This window comes from Carcharodon carcharias, chromosome 9, assembly GCF_017639515.1.
Source record: "Carcharodon carcharias isolate sCarCar2 chromosome 9, sCarCar2.pri, whole genome shotgun sequence".
NCBI classification, from domain to species: Eukaryota; Metazoa; Chordata; class Chondrichthyes; order Lamniformes; family Lamnidae; genus Carcharodon; species Carcharodon carcharias.
This window is the reverse complement of record NC_054475.1, coordinates 96,363,891-96,382,062: the sequence shown is the minus strand read 5'-3', so window position 1 is coordinate 96,382,062 and position 18,172 is coordinate 96,363,891. Positions and strand designations below refer to the sequence as shown.

The following is an 18,172-nucleotide window of genomic DNA, read 5'->3' as shown; positions in this document are numbered from 1 at the left end:
CTTTGGTTCACTCAAACTTTTGCTCTCTTTTAGAACACCTGTATCAACATCAGAACCTCAGTACAGTTGAAAGAACCAAGCCAGCAGTTATTTACTCCAAACAAAACTCTACAACTGTTTTGCATGCTTATGGTGTAATGTACTAAATAGTTTTTAAAACTCTTCACATTTATCGTCGCAACTTAGGCATGGGAGGCTGAACTGGTTAGTAAGAAATGTAGACATCAGTTTAATCAGCAAAGCCTTGTATTGTAGTTTTACTTGATGCCATGAATTTACTACCTTGAACTTTCTTGCATTTAAAATTTTCTCAGCTTTGGATTTATGATCGCTGTCTTCTATTTTCAAAAATTAAATATTGTCAGACATCAAGTTTTTACTTTTTTAAAAAAATTGAAATTTGTCTTGGAAGTAATAGAACACTTATTTTTTCTACAATATAGTGGGTATGAACCATTTTACAGACACTACTGCATTTTCTAAAGGCAAAGCAATATTTTCCAGTGTGTGGGAGTCCTAGATAATTTTTGTATTTCTCTAATCACCACAAAATATGGACTGTTTTAAATTGGGATGATTTCAAACATTCTCAAACTGGTGAATGTATCTAAAGCGCTAATGCTACAAAATAAGTATTTGTTGTATCTTGCATATGTTTTGGTGATGGCAAATCTGGCGTTGCTGTTTTGGTTCCACGTATCTTCAACATTTGTGTTGATGCACTATTTTTACACTAAAATCCACCATCAAGACTGCAATTTTGAACCAAAGGGAGTTATTTGGACTGTATAATGTAACCTTTAATCAATTAATGAACTTAATTGGCATCAAATAGAAGACAATGGAAATATCTGAGCCACACTACAAGACATCAACCTTTTGCAGTGTAACTCTTGATGCACCCTTTTTTAAAAGGCTGAAGGAGGTGAACATAGACCTACAGAAATGGAGGGCTATTTTTCTTCTCACTGGGTCTGTGTAGTGTAGATTCCTATTTATGCCTCTTGTTCTACCGTTTCTCAGTTTTTAGCACTGGACAATGTAGAGGTGTAAACCTCATTGTTATGGAACATGTAATATCTTTGATTTCCTCTGTATATGTAAGCTACCTGATTTAAAAAATAAACTAATTATAGAAAGCCAATTATTGTGGTTTCATGATCTTTTTCACTCAAACTTGCTTGCAGTGGGAGGAATGTGTTCACACATGTTGTCTGTTTTCCCCAAACTGTTTGCCTTGCATAAGTGTTTGTAACCTGAGTCTCCAGTTGCCAGTACTAACAATATCTGATTTCTGCTTCAACCCAAGTTCCAAATCTTATTGGATAGGGAAAAAGGGTAAAGTGGTTGTCTGGACTGGAGAAGTTTTGAGGGCTGGGATGTTTTGCCACAAACATAGAGTACAGCACTGAAATTTGCTGAGGCAAGTAGAGGATTTGACAGTGACTAGTGACTCTAGGCAGATCTTGGGGTAGACTAGTGTATTTTTATTCATTCGTGCAATTTGGGTATTGCTGGCTAGGCCAGCATTTATTACCCATACCTAATTGCCCTTGAAGGTGGTAGTGAGCTGCTGTCTTGAGCTGCTGCAGTCCATGTGGTGTAGGTACACCCACAGTGCTGTTAGGGAGGGATTTTGACCCAGCTACAGTGAAGGCAAAATATTTCCAAGTCAAGATGGTGTGTGGCTTAAAGGGATGCTTCCAGGTGCTGGTGTTCCCATGTCTGCTGCCCTTGTCCTTCTGGATGGCAGTGGTCGTGGGTTTGGAAAGTGCTACCTAAGGATCCTTTGAGGTGCTGCAGTGTATCTTGTAGATGGTCGACAAAACTGCCAATGTCAGTGGTGGGGGGGAAGTGAATGTTTGTGGATTGGGTGCCACAAGTGGGGTGCTTTGTCCTGTAGCTTGTCGCTGGAGCTGCACTCATCCAGGCAAGTGGGGAGTATTCCATTACAGTCCTAACTTGTGCCTAGCAGACGGTGGACAAGCTTTGGAGTTGGGAGGTGAGTTACTTTTCACAGGATACCCAGCTTCTAATGTGCTCTTGTAACCACAGCATGTGGCTAATCAAGTTCAGTTTTCTGGTCTTTGCTAACCTCCCAGGATGTTGGTTGATTGTGGGACTTTGGTGATGGTAATGTAATTTGATGTCTAGAGGCAATGGTTAGATTCTCTTGTTGGAGATGGTCATTGCCTGGCATGTGTGGCATGAATGTTACTTGTCAGCCCAAGCCTGGATATTGTCCAGGTCTTGCTGCATTTGGATATGGACTGCTTCAGTGTCTGAGGAGTTGCAAATGGCGCTGAACATTGTGCAATCATCAGTGAACATGCCCACTTCTGACCTTTATGGAAAGGAGGTCATTGAAGCAGCTGAAGATGGTTGGGCCTAGGACACTACCCTGAGGAACACCTGCAGTGATGTCCTGGAACTGATGACTGACCTCGAACAGCCACCTTCCTTTGACAGATATGACTTTAACCAGTGGAGAGTTTCCCCTGATTCCCATTGACTTCAGTTTTGCTTGGGCTCCTCGATGCCATACTTGGTCAAATGTTGCCTTGATGTCAACGGCAGTCATTGTTGCTTCACCTCGTTCAGCCTTTTGTCCATGTCTGAACAAAGGCTATAATGAGGTTAGGAGCTGAGCGATCCTAGTAGAACCCAAAGTGAGTGTCAGTGGAGTAGATATTGCTAAGCAAGTGCTGCTTGATAGTACTGTTGATGACCCCCTTCATCGGTTTACTGATTGTGTAGCTTGGGGTGGCGATTGGCCAGGTTGGATTTGTTCTGCTTTTTGTGAGCAGGACATGCCTATGCAATTTTCCACTTTGCTGGGTAGATACAAGTTTTGTAGCTGTACTGGAACAGCTTGGCTAGGGGTGTGGCAAGTTCTGGAGCACAAGTCTTCAGTACTATTGCTGGAAATTGTCAGGGCCCATAGCCTTTGCAGTATCCAGTGCCTTCAGCCATTTCTTTATCACATGGGATGAATCAAATTGGCTGAGGACCGACATCTGTGATGCTGGAGACCTCGAGTGGGCCAAGATGGATCACCTACTCAGCACTTCTGGCTGAAGACTGTTGCAAATGTTTCAACCTTCTTTTGCACTCTGGGCTCCCCATCATAGACGGTGGGGATATTTGTGCAGCCTTGTCCAGTGAGTTGTTTAATTGTCCACCACCATTCATGACTGGATGCAACAGGACTGCTGAGCTTAAATCTCATCTGGTTGTGGGATCGCTTTTACCTCTCTATCGCATGCGGCTGATGCTGTTTGGCATGCAAGTAGCCCTGAGTTGTAGCATCACCAGGTTGACACATTTTTAGGTATGCCTGGTGCTGTCCCTGGCATGCTGTCCACTCTTCTATGAACTGGGGTTGATGCCCTGGCTTGGTGGTAGTGGGGGATATGCTGGGCCATGAGTTTAGATTGTGGTCAAGTACAATTTTGCTGCTACTGATGGCCCACAGTGCCTGATGGATGCCCAGAGTTGCTTGATCTGTTTGAAATCTATTCCATTTAGCACATTGGTAGTGCTGCACAACAAGATGGAGGGTATCGTCAATGGGAAGACAGGACTTTTGCCTCCTGTAATGACACAGCCGATGGTAAATGTTGTTGCTCAAATCCCAGAAGGAAACTTGAGACAACTACCACAACTATTGCAATTTGTATATTTTGCGATGCAGGCTTAGGGTCAGTGGTCTTACTACTTAATTCAAAGTTTTTGTAAAACTAGAGAAAATAATTTCTCTGAAATGTTTTAAAGCACATGTCTACAAGTTACAACCATAGTAACTTCTAAATCCCCTAATTAGCCTGACTCCCAGTTAGCACCTCTGTTAAGGCAACAGTAAGATGCACAGATTTTAAAAGACCCAGACAAAAATGTACCTTGAACAATCCAGTTCAAAATGAGGTTCCTTTCACTTTGGTTCCTTTGCAGACAGTTGTAGGCTTACAGCTGCTTTGATGTTACATGCCTGTGCTCTGCACGCACACAACTGCTCTGACACAACCCAGCACTTACAATGAGAATTTACATTCAAAGATATCACCAGCCCCTTCGAACTCCCCTCATGGTTCCAATTTTATTAGGAATATAAACATTGCTTGTCTCTCCTAGCTAGGTGCAAGATTTCTCTCCCTTTTCTTGAATGCTCTATTCAACAAAATGCAAATGCACTCTACTGTTTACATATCAAAGCACCCAGACTAGCTGGTTTTAATCCAATTAACACACACTCTCAGATTAAACCTCTATTTTAAATCATTTCCAGTAACGCATATTAATAGCTTCATAACACATTTATTTTCCAATAAATTCCAATAATACTATATCTTCCTGACACTGAGGACTGTGTGATGGTCATCCTACTGATACTGTCATGGTTAGGATGAGGTCAAGTAGGTATTTCCCGCTTGTTGGTTTCCTCGCCACCTGCCCCAGACCAAGTCTAGCAGCTATGTCCTTTGGGGCTTGGTCTGTATTGGTGCTTCTGAGTCATTCTTGGCGATGGGTATTGATGTCCCCACCCAGAGTACATTTGTGCCCTTGCCACCCTCAATTTGGAGTTTCCGCCAAGTGGTGGAGTACTGATTCATCAGCTGAGTGAGGTTGTGGGGGGAGTAACGATAGTCAGAGGGTTTCCTTGCCCATGTTTGACTTGATGCCATGAGACTTCATGGGGCCCAGAGTCAGTGTTGAGAACTCCCACTTGACTGTATACCACTGTGCTGCCACCTCTGCTGGATCTGTTCTGCCGGTGGGACAGGTCATACTCAGGGATTGTGATGGTGGTATCTGGGACATTGTGTAAGGTATGATTTCGAGAGTATGACTATGTCACGCTGTTGCTTGACTAGTCTGAGACAGCACTCCCAATTTTGGCACAAGCCCCCAGATGTTAGGAAGGAGGACTTTTGCAAGGTCGACAGGGCTGAGTTTGCCATTGTCATATGTGGTTCCTAAGTTGATGGAGTGGTCTGTCTGATTCCATTCATTATAGGCTTTGTAGCAGTTTGAAACCATTGAATGGTTTGCTAGGCCATTTCCAAGGGCATTTAACAGTCAATGACATTGCTGTGGGTCTGGAGTCACATGTAGGCCAGACCAGGTAAAGACAGCAGATTCATTAATAAACCAAATGGGTTTTTAATGACAATCGACAATGGTTTCATGGTCATCGTTAGACTTTGAATTCAGATTTTTATTGGATTCAAATTCTAACCTGGGTCCCCAAAGCATTTCCCTGGGTCTCTGGATTACTAGTTCAGTGACATTACCACTACACCACCACCTCCCCTGTGTCAGGTGCCATTTAATGCAAGATGAGTGATAGCGTACTTTTCTTGAATTGGAGGTATGCATGCCATTCACAGCCTTTTTAAAAATATTGAGATTTAAAAATATTTGAGTACATAATTCCTTGAAAGTATGAATGCAGATATATGAGCCCCCACAGGCATTGGCAGTATGATGAAATGCATAATGTTCTGTCCGTGTACAAAGCCTTGTTCAAACTTCATCTTGAATGCTTTGCCCAGTTTTGGTCTCGAATGTTAGAGATGCTAGAAAACGTTCAGACTAGGCTGCTGGTTACCCTGGTGAGCTTAAATCTGGGGGTTTTTTAACTCTCGTACCTCGGGGAAATTTGAGTGAGGTCTTCAAATAAAAAAAAACGCTCATCTTCCTGTCAAAACAAGTGCTAATGTTTCGTATTTATGCAGTAATGATATGGCATCTTTGGGGCGGATGTACAGTTAAGATCCGCAGCTATGCCTGTCTTGTTATGGGGTATGTGGAACATTCCTTGTTCCAGTCCTTCTCTGGCCCCCTTCCATAATTCTTTCTCCGGTACATCGATGATTACCTCGGTGCTGCTTCATGCTCTCGTCAGGACCTGGAAAAATGTATTAATTTTGCTTCCAATCTCCACCCTCCACCCATCTTTTTCACATGGTCCATCTCTGACACTTCCCTTCCTTGACCTCTCTGTCTCAATCTCTGGTGATAGACTGTCCACCAACATCCATTACAAGCCTACCGACTCCCACAGCTACCTCGACTACAGCTCCTCACATCCCGCTTCCTGTAAGGACTCCATCCCATTCTCTCAGTTCCTTCGCCTCCGTCGCATCTGTTCTGATGATGCTAACTTCAAAAACAGTTCCTCTGACACGTCGTCCTCCTTCCTTAACCAAGGTTTTCCACCCACGGTCGTTGACAGGGCCCTCGACCGTGTCTGGCCCCACTCCCGCGCATCCTCCCTCACACTTTCTCCTCCCTCCCAGAAAGATGATAGGGTCCCCCTTGTCCTCACTTATCACCCCACCAGCCTCCGCATTCAAAGGATCATCCTCCGCCATTTCCGCCAACTCCAGCATGATGCCACCACCAAACACATCTTCCCTTCATCCCCCCGGCGGCATTCCGTAGCGATCGTTCCCTCCGTGACACCCTGGTCCACTTCTCCATCACCCCCTACTCCTCAACCCCCACCTACAGCACCTCCCCATGCAAACGCAAAATATGCAACACCTGCCCCTTCACTTCCTCTCTCCTCACCGTCCAAGGACCCAAACACTCCTTTCAAGTGAAGTAGCATTTTACTTGCATTTCCCCCAACTTAGTCTACTGCATTCGTTGCTCCCAATGCAGTTTCCTCTACATTGGAGAGACCAAACGCAGACTGGGTGACCACTTTGCAGAACACCTTCGGTCTGTCCACAAGCATTACCCAGACCTCCCTGTCGTTTTCCATTTTAACACGCCACCCTGCTCTCTTGCCCACATGTCTGTCCTTGGCTTGCTGCATTGTTCTAGTGAAGCTCAACGCAAACTGGAGGAACAGCACCTCATCTTCTGACTAGGCACTTTAACCTTCTGGACTGAATATTGAGTTCAACAACTTTAGATCATGAACTCCCTCCTCCATCCCCACCCCCTTTCTGTTTCTTCCCCCTCCCTTTTGTTTATTCCAATAATTTATATAGATTTTTCTTTTCCCACCTATTTCCATTATTTTTAAATGTATTCCACCCATCGCTTATTTCACCCCACCCCCACTGGAGCTACCTTGCTTTTCCTGCTCTCCACTCTTAATTAGCACATTCTTTTAGATATCACCACCTTCAACACCTCTTTGTTCTTTTGTCTGTGACGTCTTTTGGTTATCTCCTCCTATCACTGCTTGCTTGTCCCTACAACCACTGCCTCCACCCTCCCCACCCCCACCCCTTAAACCAGCTTATATTTCACCCGTTTCCTATTTCTACTTAGTTCTGTTGAAGGGTCATGAAGACTCGAAGCATCAACTTTGCTCTTCTCTGCCGACGCTGCCAGACCTGCTGAGTTTTTTCAGGTATTTCTGTTTTTGTTTTGGGTTTCCAGCATCCGCAGTTTTCTTGTTTTTATGAAATTGCTGCATTTGTGCAGTACGTGGGATCTAAGCCTTGTCTACTCTAGTAAGTACCTTTTTTAACTGCATGACCACTTAATTACTGCTGCAAATCAGCCTCTCTGCTGAATTAACTATTACGATTGTGCATTTTAATTCCTTAAAGTTGTAATTGGCAATTTTAATTTCTCTCCCTCAATCTGGTGGGTTGAACACAGTTCCTTGCCTTTTCCATGCAGGTCCCAGATGCCCTGCAGAGGGCACTACACTCTTTTGAATTTCCAACCCAGTTCCAGTGCAAGCTTTTCGATGACAATGAATTATTTATTCTCTCATGGGACACGGGCATCACTGGCAAAGTCAGCATTTGTTGCCCTTGAACTGAGTGACTTGCTAGGCCATTTAGAGGGCAGTTATGAGCCAACTGCATTGTTGTGGGTCTGGAGTCAGATGTAGGCCAGACCAGGTAAAACAGCAGATTTCCTTCCCTAAAGGGCATTAGAGAACCAGGTGGGTTTTTACAACAATTGATGATAGTTTCATGGTCACTGGGACTAGCTGCCATGGTGGGGTTTGAACGCATGTCCCCATTGTATTAGCCTAACCCTCTGGATTAATAGTCCAGTGACATTACCAGTAAACTACCATCACACACTAAATGCTGCTGCTATTGCATAGTTTACATTTAGTAGATTATTTGAGCTCCGTAGGTTAGGGAGAACCCAGGGATCTAATAAGCAGAGAAGTAGGTCAGATGTTTGGTATCTTTGAAGTGAGGAACAAGTTGCTGTCACATGTAGTAAATCTGCACTCACCCTAGTATTCAAAAAGGAGCTGAATGATTGGTGTGCCAATATAATCTCAACAGGTTAAGGGGTTTCCAGTGCTACCAGCTGAACCATAGCTGACACACCTTATAACCTTGACCAATTAAGACATAGCTACAAATGGTGGAGCAAGTTTAAATTGGGGATGCTCAAAAGGCCAGAATTACAGTGCAGATATGAAGTTTTGGGATGGAGGAAATTCAAGAGTGAGGCCATGGTGTGATTTGAAAATGAGAGAATTTTAAAATTGAGGCATTGCTTAACTGGGAGGCAATGTGGGTCAATGGGCACAGGTGATGGGTGAACTAGACATGGTCAACATGTTTTTAGGTGACATCAAATTTATGCAGAGTAGAAAGTAGGAGGCTGATCAGCTATGCATTGGAATAGTCAAGTGTAGAAGTAACAAAGGTATAGATGAAGGTTTCAGCAGCAATTGAACTGAGGTAGGATGCAGTAGAGCCATATTATGGAGGTGGTGATAGGCAATCATAGTGACTGCATAGGTATGCGGTCAGAAGTTTAGCTCAGGGTCAAATATGACATCAAGGTTGCAAGCAGTCTGGGTCAGCCTCCAACATTTGCTAGAAAAGACAACAATTTAAATTGTTCCCTTTCTGGGCCCGAGATTGACTGGCATTGCAATAACAATTATTACATTGTTAACAGTGTACTTAAGTTTTAACTACCGACCTTAATGTTCTGCGGAGCATTGAATGTGCACATCCAGCAAGTTCTCAAAAATAATGGGGAGGCATATTGAGGCAAAGCATACAAAGGAGTGACATAAACTCAGCCACAATTTCTGGAAATTTGCAACTCTGTGTATCGCTTAATCTGCTGACTTTGCTGGCCAGTTTGCACTTTAAGAACAGTGTGCATCGTTAACGCACCATTATCTTTCCGGCCAAGGTTTTGCTCATTAAGTTATTTCCCCAGTGATGTCGAAACAATGGAACTATTTCCACTATGACAAATGTTCTAAGAGTCTTAAAGCAGGCATTTAGAATGAAGGCTTTTGACAATGAATGGGAAAAGATTATTCTCTCACGCTGGGGAGTCAGGGACAAGGGTTCATTATTTTAAATTCCTCACAGTATGAGAAGAAATGTTTGGAGAATTTTTTTATCCATGTTATTGAGTACAGAATGCTTTCTCATTAAAAATTGAGACATGAACCATTGCTTTTAAGGGAAATGGAATAAACATTTGAGACCGAAGAAGATGCAGGGCAATGAGGAGAGATTGGGCTGGGTGATCAGTTTTGGATTGCTGTAACAAAAAAAGCCACCACAGACACAACCAGCCAAATGGTGGCTCACTGTCCTGTAAACTTCTCAGGACTTTAGCACCATCTGTATGAAGTTTTTTTCTTGTGCTTAAGAGAGGGATGGAAAGGAACAGAAAAGTGTCTCCTATGGGTCCCAGTATGTGTCTGTTCAAATAAATCTTACCCTGCTCAGCCCTAACCTCACAATGCCCTACCATTCTACACTATACTAATAACATGTCCATTTCATCTTTGTACTGTCATTCTTAAAGGTGCAGAAGTGTTAAGCTGGTAATAAGAGGTCATGATTCATTTAATATCTCTTAAATGGGTCAGAATTGTGCAGCAGTGTAATACTGCATGTGTTTTTGAAAGTTGCAATTTGTGAACTTCAAACGTATTGAAAATATTATTTTCCATTGTCACAAAATTTGCTCTTTATTTTCTGAAGCCTCTGCACATAACACCCAATATTATTTCAACTTGTCCTAATCCTTATCCTAAATCATGTTTTAATTTGTAGTAGTAGCCATGTTCCGAACCTCACTTTTGCTGTTAATTTTAACTTAGCCCGCTCAGCAAGAAGGGAATATGTTCAGGACGAATGCCCAATTTGCTCCTTATCCTGATTTAACTCTGAGATGAAAATTGGGCTTCTGACACAACCACCGCCACCCTTGCTTTAACCAGATGGATCAGATTAAAATCAAGTCTTTAGATGTTGGAGATCCTTTCTGTTACCTTCTTTCAAGGCTAAAAAATTAGGCTTCTCTACTAAAATGTTACGTGATCATTGCTACTTTTTATAAGCAAGTTGCCAATGGTTACAATTATTACAAAATTAGATTAATTAGCCAGTTTTGAAGTCCTGTATTTCACCTGATGGGGTTTAAAGGTATAAAAGTAACACAAAATTCTGATGCTGATATTTTTCAAAATCTTTGGAAAATGGGAAGTGCCACTGGCTTATGCAAAGGATGAACTATGTACGATGGCTTGCATTGATATAATTTCATTAATGGAGTAAAGATCCCAACATACTTTGAAGGAGAAAGGAACACAGAAGGACAGGTCAAAATCTGAGGTGATTTTTGCAAGAAATAGCAAAACCATGTGTTTGGACAGAGTGTTCCTGAGTGTAGGACCCAGGTAACTGACAATAGTGACAAGGAGGGAATGGAGGGGGACTATATAGGCTTGTAAACCACGGGGTTGAATTCAATTTATTGAGGGACAGAGACACTGTGAAAGTCAGCAAAATAAAAAGTAATGTGTGATTGTGACTTCATAAAAGATAGGATGCGATTGGAGAAGTTGTCAATGAATTAGCTGTAGTAAAGGTTGGAATTCAGCAGGTAGGTGAAGAGAATATTGGAGGAATCAAATCTGCATGATGGTTCAGTATTGAATTTTAAAATTTTAATAATTGCTTAGAGGATTGAAAAGTTGTTAACTTGTGTAATAAACTATGTAATTCCTATGACCGAAACTCAACCGCTTAGTAAGTGTAGCGCAGTAGGGATTGAAGCCTAATCATAAATCAGTGAGGTTGCAGCTTTCAATTTGGATTTCTAAATCCCAAAAGAAATTCCTATTGCTTGTAATTAATAGGTTAGATTCAAGGATAAAGGAAGAAAGATTTTTTTTAATTTTCAAAGGAATATAAGCAAGTGCCCACAGTTCTCATTGTATTTAAACAAGTGACTCTGGCCACAGGAGTGGAATGGGGGAGGAGTTACCTTATTGGTAAATTGTCTCAGGAAATGAGGGTTAGATGAACTGGATGAAAACACTGATCTTGGTCAATGCTTTAAAATGATTTTTTTTATTGGGCCGGTTATTACTTACACTTGTCCATGGACTACTACAGGTCCAGCAATCATCCACAGGGCACTTAAGGCCTACATGAACACTTAACCAATCAGATTGAAGAATTGCTAATGAGCAGTGCAGTGTCTGTGCCTAGAAGTCAGTTTGAACATCTAATTGAATGTCAAATCAGGTACAAAAAGTAAAATAAAGGAAATGGAAAAGAATGGATCGAGAGATTAGAGACAAAGAAAACATTGTAAAAATTGTTTTTTTTTGTTTTCTTAATTCTCCAACAATAATTAAAATCTTAAGAGATAAAATTTTATACCAGTGTTAATTTTCAGTATCAGTATGGTGATTTGGCAGCCCGACTGAACATGCTGTGAAAAATGTACTTGCACTGGAATGGACAAGTCCTAAGTTTTTCTGGTGTGCATACATCAGGTAAATACAGCAGCTTCACATTGTTCTGTCTATCTCAATGATGAATCACTCGGCAAGATGCTGTAATCACAGTTTTTGAGGCAGCATGGCAGCTCAACTAGAAACTTCCTAATTATAAATTTAACTGTGCATATGCGATTGCTGGAAGTTGCTGTCTGATTTACACATTATTAACGATGAATGCTGTTTCTACTGCTGCAAAATCCATCCCGATGTCTATTTTAATAGAACTCAGTTTCCTGATGAGTTCGATTTTACTTTACCTGAAAATTTTTGATAGGGACAGGAATAGGTCATTCAGCCCCTTAAGCCTGTCGGTCATTCAATTAGATCATGGCTGACCTCAGCTCCATTGATCCATCTTGGATCCATATCCTTTAGTACTCTTGTCTAATAAAAATCATCAATCTCAGTTTGGTCTACCTCTGATTTTAAGGTTGTGCTCCACTACCAATGGAATTAATTTCTAACTATATACCTATCAAATGCTTTAATCACCTTCACTACCTCACTGAGCATTTTCTGTTAGGAACGCTGAATGTTTAACCAACTGTTAACTAGATATATCTTTAAAAGCAGCATTTCTTCAGTAAGATTGTTGCAAATCCTCTATAAACTTTAGCTGATCCACAACTCTGCGACTCAAATCCTCTCCTATACAAAGCCTTCCAACAACCATTATTCCAATGCACACCAACTTCTGCTCTCCTCCTTATCCTACTTAAAAATTCATTCTTGCCATCTCAGCATCACTGACAAGGCTGACATTTATTGCTTACCTCTGTTTGCTCTGAGTAGATGGTGGTGTGCCACCTTCTTGAGCCATGTCAGACAACAGGTGAAGAGTACGCCTTTGTATATTTGCAATTCCCAACCCCTATTACGAATGGGGTTCAACAGATGTTACTGGGTAGGGAGTTCCAAAATGTGAACCCAACAACATTGGAGGCATGGGAATTTTTGTCCAAGCCTGGATCGTATGTGGCTTGGAAGTGGGGCACCCATGCACCTGCTGCCCTTACCATCCTAGGCCCTGGAGGCTGCTGTTGTGGGAGGTGCTGTTGAAGAAGCCTCAGTGAGTGGCTGCAGTGCATCTTATAGATAGCACACACTGCAGTCACAGTATGCTGATGTTGAAGGAGGTGATGATCAATTGGCCTGCAGTCTTGTGAATGGTATCAAGCTTCTTGAGCATTGTTTCAATAACAACCGTCCAATGAAATGCATTCCATCACATTCCTGACTTGTGCCTTGTGGGTTATGGAGTAAATTTTGGAGTCAGGAAGTTAGTAACAAGCCACAGAATATCCCACCTTTGACCTTCTCTAGGGGCCAGGGCATTTATGTAGCTGGTCCAGTTGAGTTACTGGTCAATGGTAATTCCTAGGATGTTGATGGTGGGGGCTTCTGAGATGGTTGTACCATTGAATATGATGGTGAAATAGTTTGCCTTTCTCTTTTGGAGATGATCATTGTGTGTGTCATGATCCCCGTAGAGACCAATAACCTTTGAAAAGAGATATGAATTTCCCAGTGACTAACTCAAGGATTGCACAACAAGATTTCACATTTTAAGACTTTTACTGTGACAAAACAAACTAGAGTCAACATAGACTGAACATTACTTGAAGGCAACTAGTGTACTAAACTACAAAAATGGTATTTCCCATTAACTTCTTAACACAACTGAAAAGCCCAAGCCAGTTTGTAGATTACATTGCACTCTCCATAGACACATAGTCTTGAATTTAAAGTCCATAGCTCCTCCCGATTCTAACAGGATCTCTTCTCAGTGTTCTTTCTTAACAAAGACCCCTTCACTCAGCCTTTCAAGGGTAATCAAATGGATTTCCCATTGCAAGGTTCCTTTTGGTGATTCCGTGCTCTTTAACGCTTCACAATCCTCATTTCCTTGAATGTGGGTTCCATCTTTACCAGCCCTCTGCTTGGTGCTTAACCCAAAAGCAATCCTTTTCTTCTGCCTGGCATAGCAGCACCTGTTCTAGGTCTTCTTCCCCAAAACTCTCAGTTTGACTGACTCTGAGAGTCCCTGAGTCTGGGCAGCAGTAAGGCTGACTGCTTCTTTCTTTGTGTCCAGGTTTTAATAACGTTCAGTTGGAGTTTCTGTCTTCATAATAAGCAGGTCACATGGGTTTATCTCCAGGCAGATCCCATGGGGAGGTCAATACCCCAATTCCAACTATTCCCTTTTACCTTGAAGTAAAGGAGACAGTTTAAAACATAACCATCTTATAACGTCCAGTGGTCATAACACCATTAGGCCTGTGTGGTGAGGAAATGGTCAAATGTAACATTAAAAATAAATAAGTGGACACATTATGAAAGGCTGTGCTCTCATTGACAATTGTAGAATGAGATTTTTGTTGTCAGCCTAAGGCTTATTGGTAGTACTTCATCCATAAATCTCAAGTATATGGGTTCAATCCCTGCTACACAGACTGGAGCACACAATTTTGTTTGACACTAGAAGATGAAACATTAAATCGAAGACTTGTGGATGTAAAAGATCTCATAGCATTATTTGCAAAAACAGCAGGGGTGTTCTCTGGGTTCCCTGGCCAATATTTATCCCTCAAACAACATTACTTAATAAAATTCTTAATATTTATCTAATTACTGTTTGTGGGACATTGGTTGCACAAATTAACTGCTGTGTTTTGCTACATCACAACAATGACTACATTTTAGTGCTTCATTGTCTGCACTTTGGCTGTCCTAAAGTCATGAAAGGTACATCTAAATGGAGGTCCTTTCTTTTCATGAGTTTAAGACAGTACAATGTATTGTTTTATTCAAATACTGAGAAAATGTTCACTTGACAAAAGGTCACACAAGGAAATTCTGAACTGGAAGATTTGATAAAATTGGCACTGTACCAGGATATTGTTAAATGATGTTATAAAGTCTTCTAAAAATAGAATGTTTTATACTGTCCTGTATACTTTACTAAGTACAGCATCATTGACTCCTCCTCCAAAGCACAGGAGAAAATTAGCCTTTTTACTAAACACCCAGAAAACTAAAGTGCTATTCCAACTAGCTCCCAAAGCAAAACACCTCCACTTATCTTTGAGATCCTGGAAAATGTACACCATTTTCCATATCTTGGGAGCCTCCTCTTGACGACAGCAGACATGAATGACAAAATTCACCATCGCTTCCAATGTGCCAGCTCAGCCTTCGGCTGACTGAGAAAAAGAATATTTGGGGATCAGAATCTCAAACACAAGTCCAAGGTCATGATTTATTGGGCAGCAGCGATCCTTGCACTCCTATGTACTTCGGAGATTTGGAAGACCTAAAGTAGGCACTCAAAGCACTGGAGAAGTACCACCAGTGATGCCTTCGCAAGATCCTCCAGATCAGGTGGCAACAAAGGCGGTCCAACAGCAGCATCCTCTCCCAAGCCAACATACTCAGCACCGAGGCACTAATCACTCAAAACCAGCTCCACTGGCTGGGGCATGTCGTTCGTATGTGTGACCAGACTCCCAAAGCAACTGGTTTACTCAGAACATAGTAGTGGTAGGAGTCTCCCAGGAGGACAGCAAAAATCCTTTAGGGATGTATTTAGGCATCCCTGAGGATGTCTAACATAGCCAATGACACATGGGAGACCCTGACTTGTGACTGACCAAAATGGAGAAGGTTCATTCAGGAAGGCAGCAAGCACATCGAGAGATTTTGTCGGGAAAGTGCAAAGATAAAGTCAAGGCCACAAAGGGAGTGCACAATCCTCCAAACAACCCATTTATCCAACCCTTAAAGCACCAGCTACCCTGTATATGGCAGAGTCTGCAGATTGCGCATTGGACTTTGCAGCCATTTTAGAATGAATCGAATCGGAGTGAAGGCGTCATCCTCGATCCTGAGCGACTTCCTAAGAGACTCTGTGTATCCACAAGAGGCTGTTTTTATTTTTGACACAGTATTTGTATTTAGATCCAGACTTTTCTCTTAAATATGAGTTTCATCTTGTCTAAAATACTCATTAGAATTACGCTTCTGATTGGTTACAGTGGTGTTCTATCCCAGCCAGATTACAGTCAATGCAAATTGGCATACAATTGAGAATGGGTGAAATTTATTTAATAACCCCCTACTCCTCCCATCTGGTGCTGATAGGTTTTTAGAAATATAAGTTCTGTATTCATGGTTCCTGTTGGGCTATAGGTTAACTAGTGAAGGTGTCAGTCATCTTTGAGACCAATAAACACAGCTTACAAATCAAGGGAGTGTCCAAGGATACAATGTACTGAATCTATTGCACTGGAAAAGTACTGACAGTGCAGCAAAGCCTACAGGGAAGGAAAGTCTTCCGGAGCTGGACTTAAATGACTTTATGCAAGCTAAAACTATTTTCCTTGTGGTTTTGCTGTAGTGAGTTTCTGTGACATACTGCTGGTAGATTTAATGCATTGAAGATCAGGTTTGTGAATTTTCTATTTATATTTAAAATTTTATGATTACAGAATGATTTTGTTAATAATTAAAATCCTACTCTTTTAGCTCAGTCATTGTTTGATTGCTTTTCTTGCAATTCTAAATAATCATTTCTCTGATCCCTTACCAAAGTATGGTTTGCAGAGAACCTCTTTGCATATTTGCACACTTGCATTTATTTCCCACACTTTTTCAGTGACCTCTGGTTTGTTTCTCCTCATTTTAGCTTCACTGTTGCTAGTTGTGTAAAATGATGCAGATTACAGATTTCAAGAACAACCGATCTTCCCTGTTCAATGCTCTAAACAGATTTATCACAGCAGTTACCGTCATGGGTGAAACTATCATGGTGCCAAGTTTACTGTTGGATCTCCCAGTGGAAGAAGAGGACAATCACAGCGAAAGCAATGTCTCCAAACAAAGGGACATGTACGAAAACTACTTGCTCCTGAAGTCCATCAGAAATGATATTGAGTGGGGTATTCCCAATGAACAAATAAAATCCGATCTAGAGTCCAGAAAAGCCAGAGAGGAAGATACTGATTCTGGAGACCTTCAAAGACTATTCCACCACCATGTAAATGGACTTTACAATGTCCTCTCCAAGCTTACACTGCAAGCTAATCATCTAACCAACCGGTATACAAGAGAACTGGGTATTAATGACTTGGGGAGATGAAAACCGAGACTTTACCAGGTTTCGATAGGATGGTATCAAACTGAAAATTGCAGTCCTGGTTGTCTCTAATCTGGATCAGTTTATATTTTAGTATATAATTCCTCTCAAGAGTTTACAGTTTAGAAACTCGGTCTTGGCTGAGAAGACACATTGTTTTTCGAATGGCAGGTGATTGACTTTCCTCTTTCAAAATGCAGGTTTCAGTTTTGTCCTTTAGATCTCATGTTTTTTAATGAATGCTGCTTTTTCTGTAAAAATGAATTAATTCTAAAGTGAATGTTTTGGCAGGAGAACAAATGAAAGAGAAATAAAACAATGCATTGCTGCCCTGTGTTCATGGTGACAAATTAACTCACCTACCACATGTTTCTAGAGGAGAATCAGCTGAGATTTGAAACACAATCAATGTTAATCGCCCAACATATTTTATGATGGTGCATCAATACTGTTTTCCCTATCACCCACCTAGCCTGTGAAGAGTTTTCACATCAAAATTACTTTGGGTGAGCCCAGATTTGAGGGCACACCTTGTACAATTGATTTTTTTTGACAGAACAGGATTTTATTTTTATTTTAAGAGATAAAAGGGTTTGCTAAATATCCCCTTTAGAGATAGTATTCTTTGCAATAGAGCAATTTTTGTGTATTACTAACACATGATGCAATCGTATCTTGCAATCTAATAAGTCACTATCCTCCAGTTATTTTCCCCATTGCAATTTCTATTTGGATTGGAAACTGTCCAGATAATTTTCCATTGATTGGCAGAAGCAAGGTTAAATAGGGTCATGAGTTGAAATTTTGACCCTTCTCTGCAGTGAAGATTCATCACCCATCTTTTGGAAAATTTCTGTTCAGTGTGGCTTGCATTTGTGAACTGCAAAAAACATATTGAACATAGAACCCAAGAGTGACCTGAAGTAAACTTGCATAAAAAGCTGGGCTATGAGTTTCCACTTTTTCATGCCCAGATTTGGTAATGAAAAAATGAAACAATTAACATTCCATTACTCTGCCCAGTTATGCTGGTTCATTTAGGATTTTGCTTTTATAATTGTGGAAATTAACTTTAGCAGAAACCTGAACCAGCACAATTTTGAGCTCATGTTCATTCACTGTCGCTAGGTCAAAATTCTGGAACTCCCTTCCTAACAGCACTGTGGGTGTACTTACACCACAGGGGCTGCATTGGTTCAAGAAGGCAGCTCACCACCACTTTCAAGGGCAATTAGGGGTGGGCAATAAATACTGGCCTAACCAGCGACACCCAC

The 18,172-nt window shown here is 41.4% G+C and overlaps 3 protein-coding genes across 11 annotated transcripts in view; 2 read left to right on the top strand and 1 right to left on the bottom strand.

Moving 5' to 3' along the window:
• Positions 1 to 1,144, top strand: part of LOC121282594 (tetraspanin-7-like) — a 29,982-nt gene extending 28,838 nt beyond the window's left edge. For both annotated transcript variants that reach the window (XM_041196361.1, XM_041196360.1), the window contains one exon: positions 34 to 1,144. The gene's annotated coding sequence lies outside the window, so the exon portion shown is untranslated. The remainder of the gene's footprint in view (positions 1 to 33) is intronic.
• A 12,288-nt stretch (positions 1,145 to 13,432) lies between these two features.
• The window catches only part of bcorl1 (BCL6 corepressor-like 1), a 301,883-nt gene continuing 297,143 nt past the window's right edge, over positions 13,433 to 18,172 (bottom strand). For all 8 annotated transcript variants that reach the window (XM_041195890.1, XM_041195882.1, XM_041195881.1 and 5 more), the window contains one exon: positions 13,433 to 13,972. The gene's annotated coding sequence lies outside the window, so the exon portion shown is untranslated. The remainder of the gene's footprint in view (positions 13,973 to 18,172) is intronic.
• On the top strand, positions 16,063 to 17,201 carry LOC121282260 (mid1-interacting protein 1-B-like). Its single transcript, XM_041195891.1, has 2 exons — positions 16,063 to 16,208; positions 16,449 to 17,201. The coding sequence occupies exon 2, from the start codon at positions 16,473 to 16,475 to the stop codon at positions 16,899 to 16,901; it is 429 nt and encodes a 142-aa protein (XP_041051825.1). The 5' UTR covers positions 16,063 to 16,208; positions 16,449 to 16,472; the 3' UTR covers positions 16,902 to 17,201.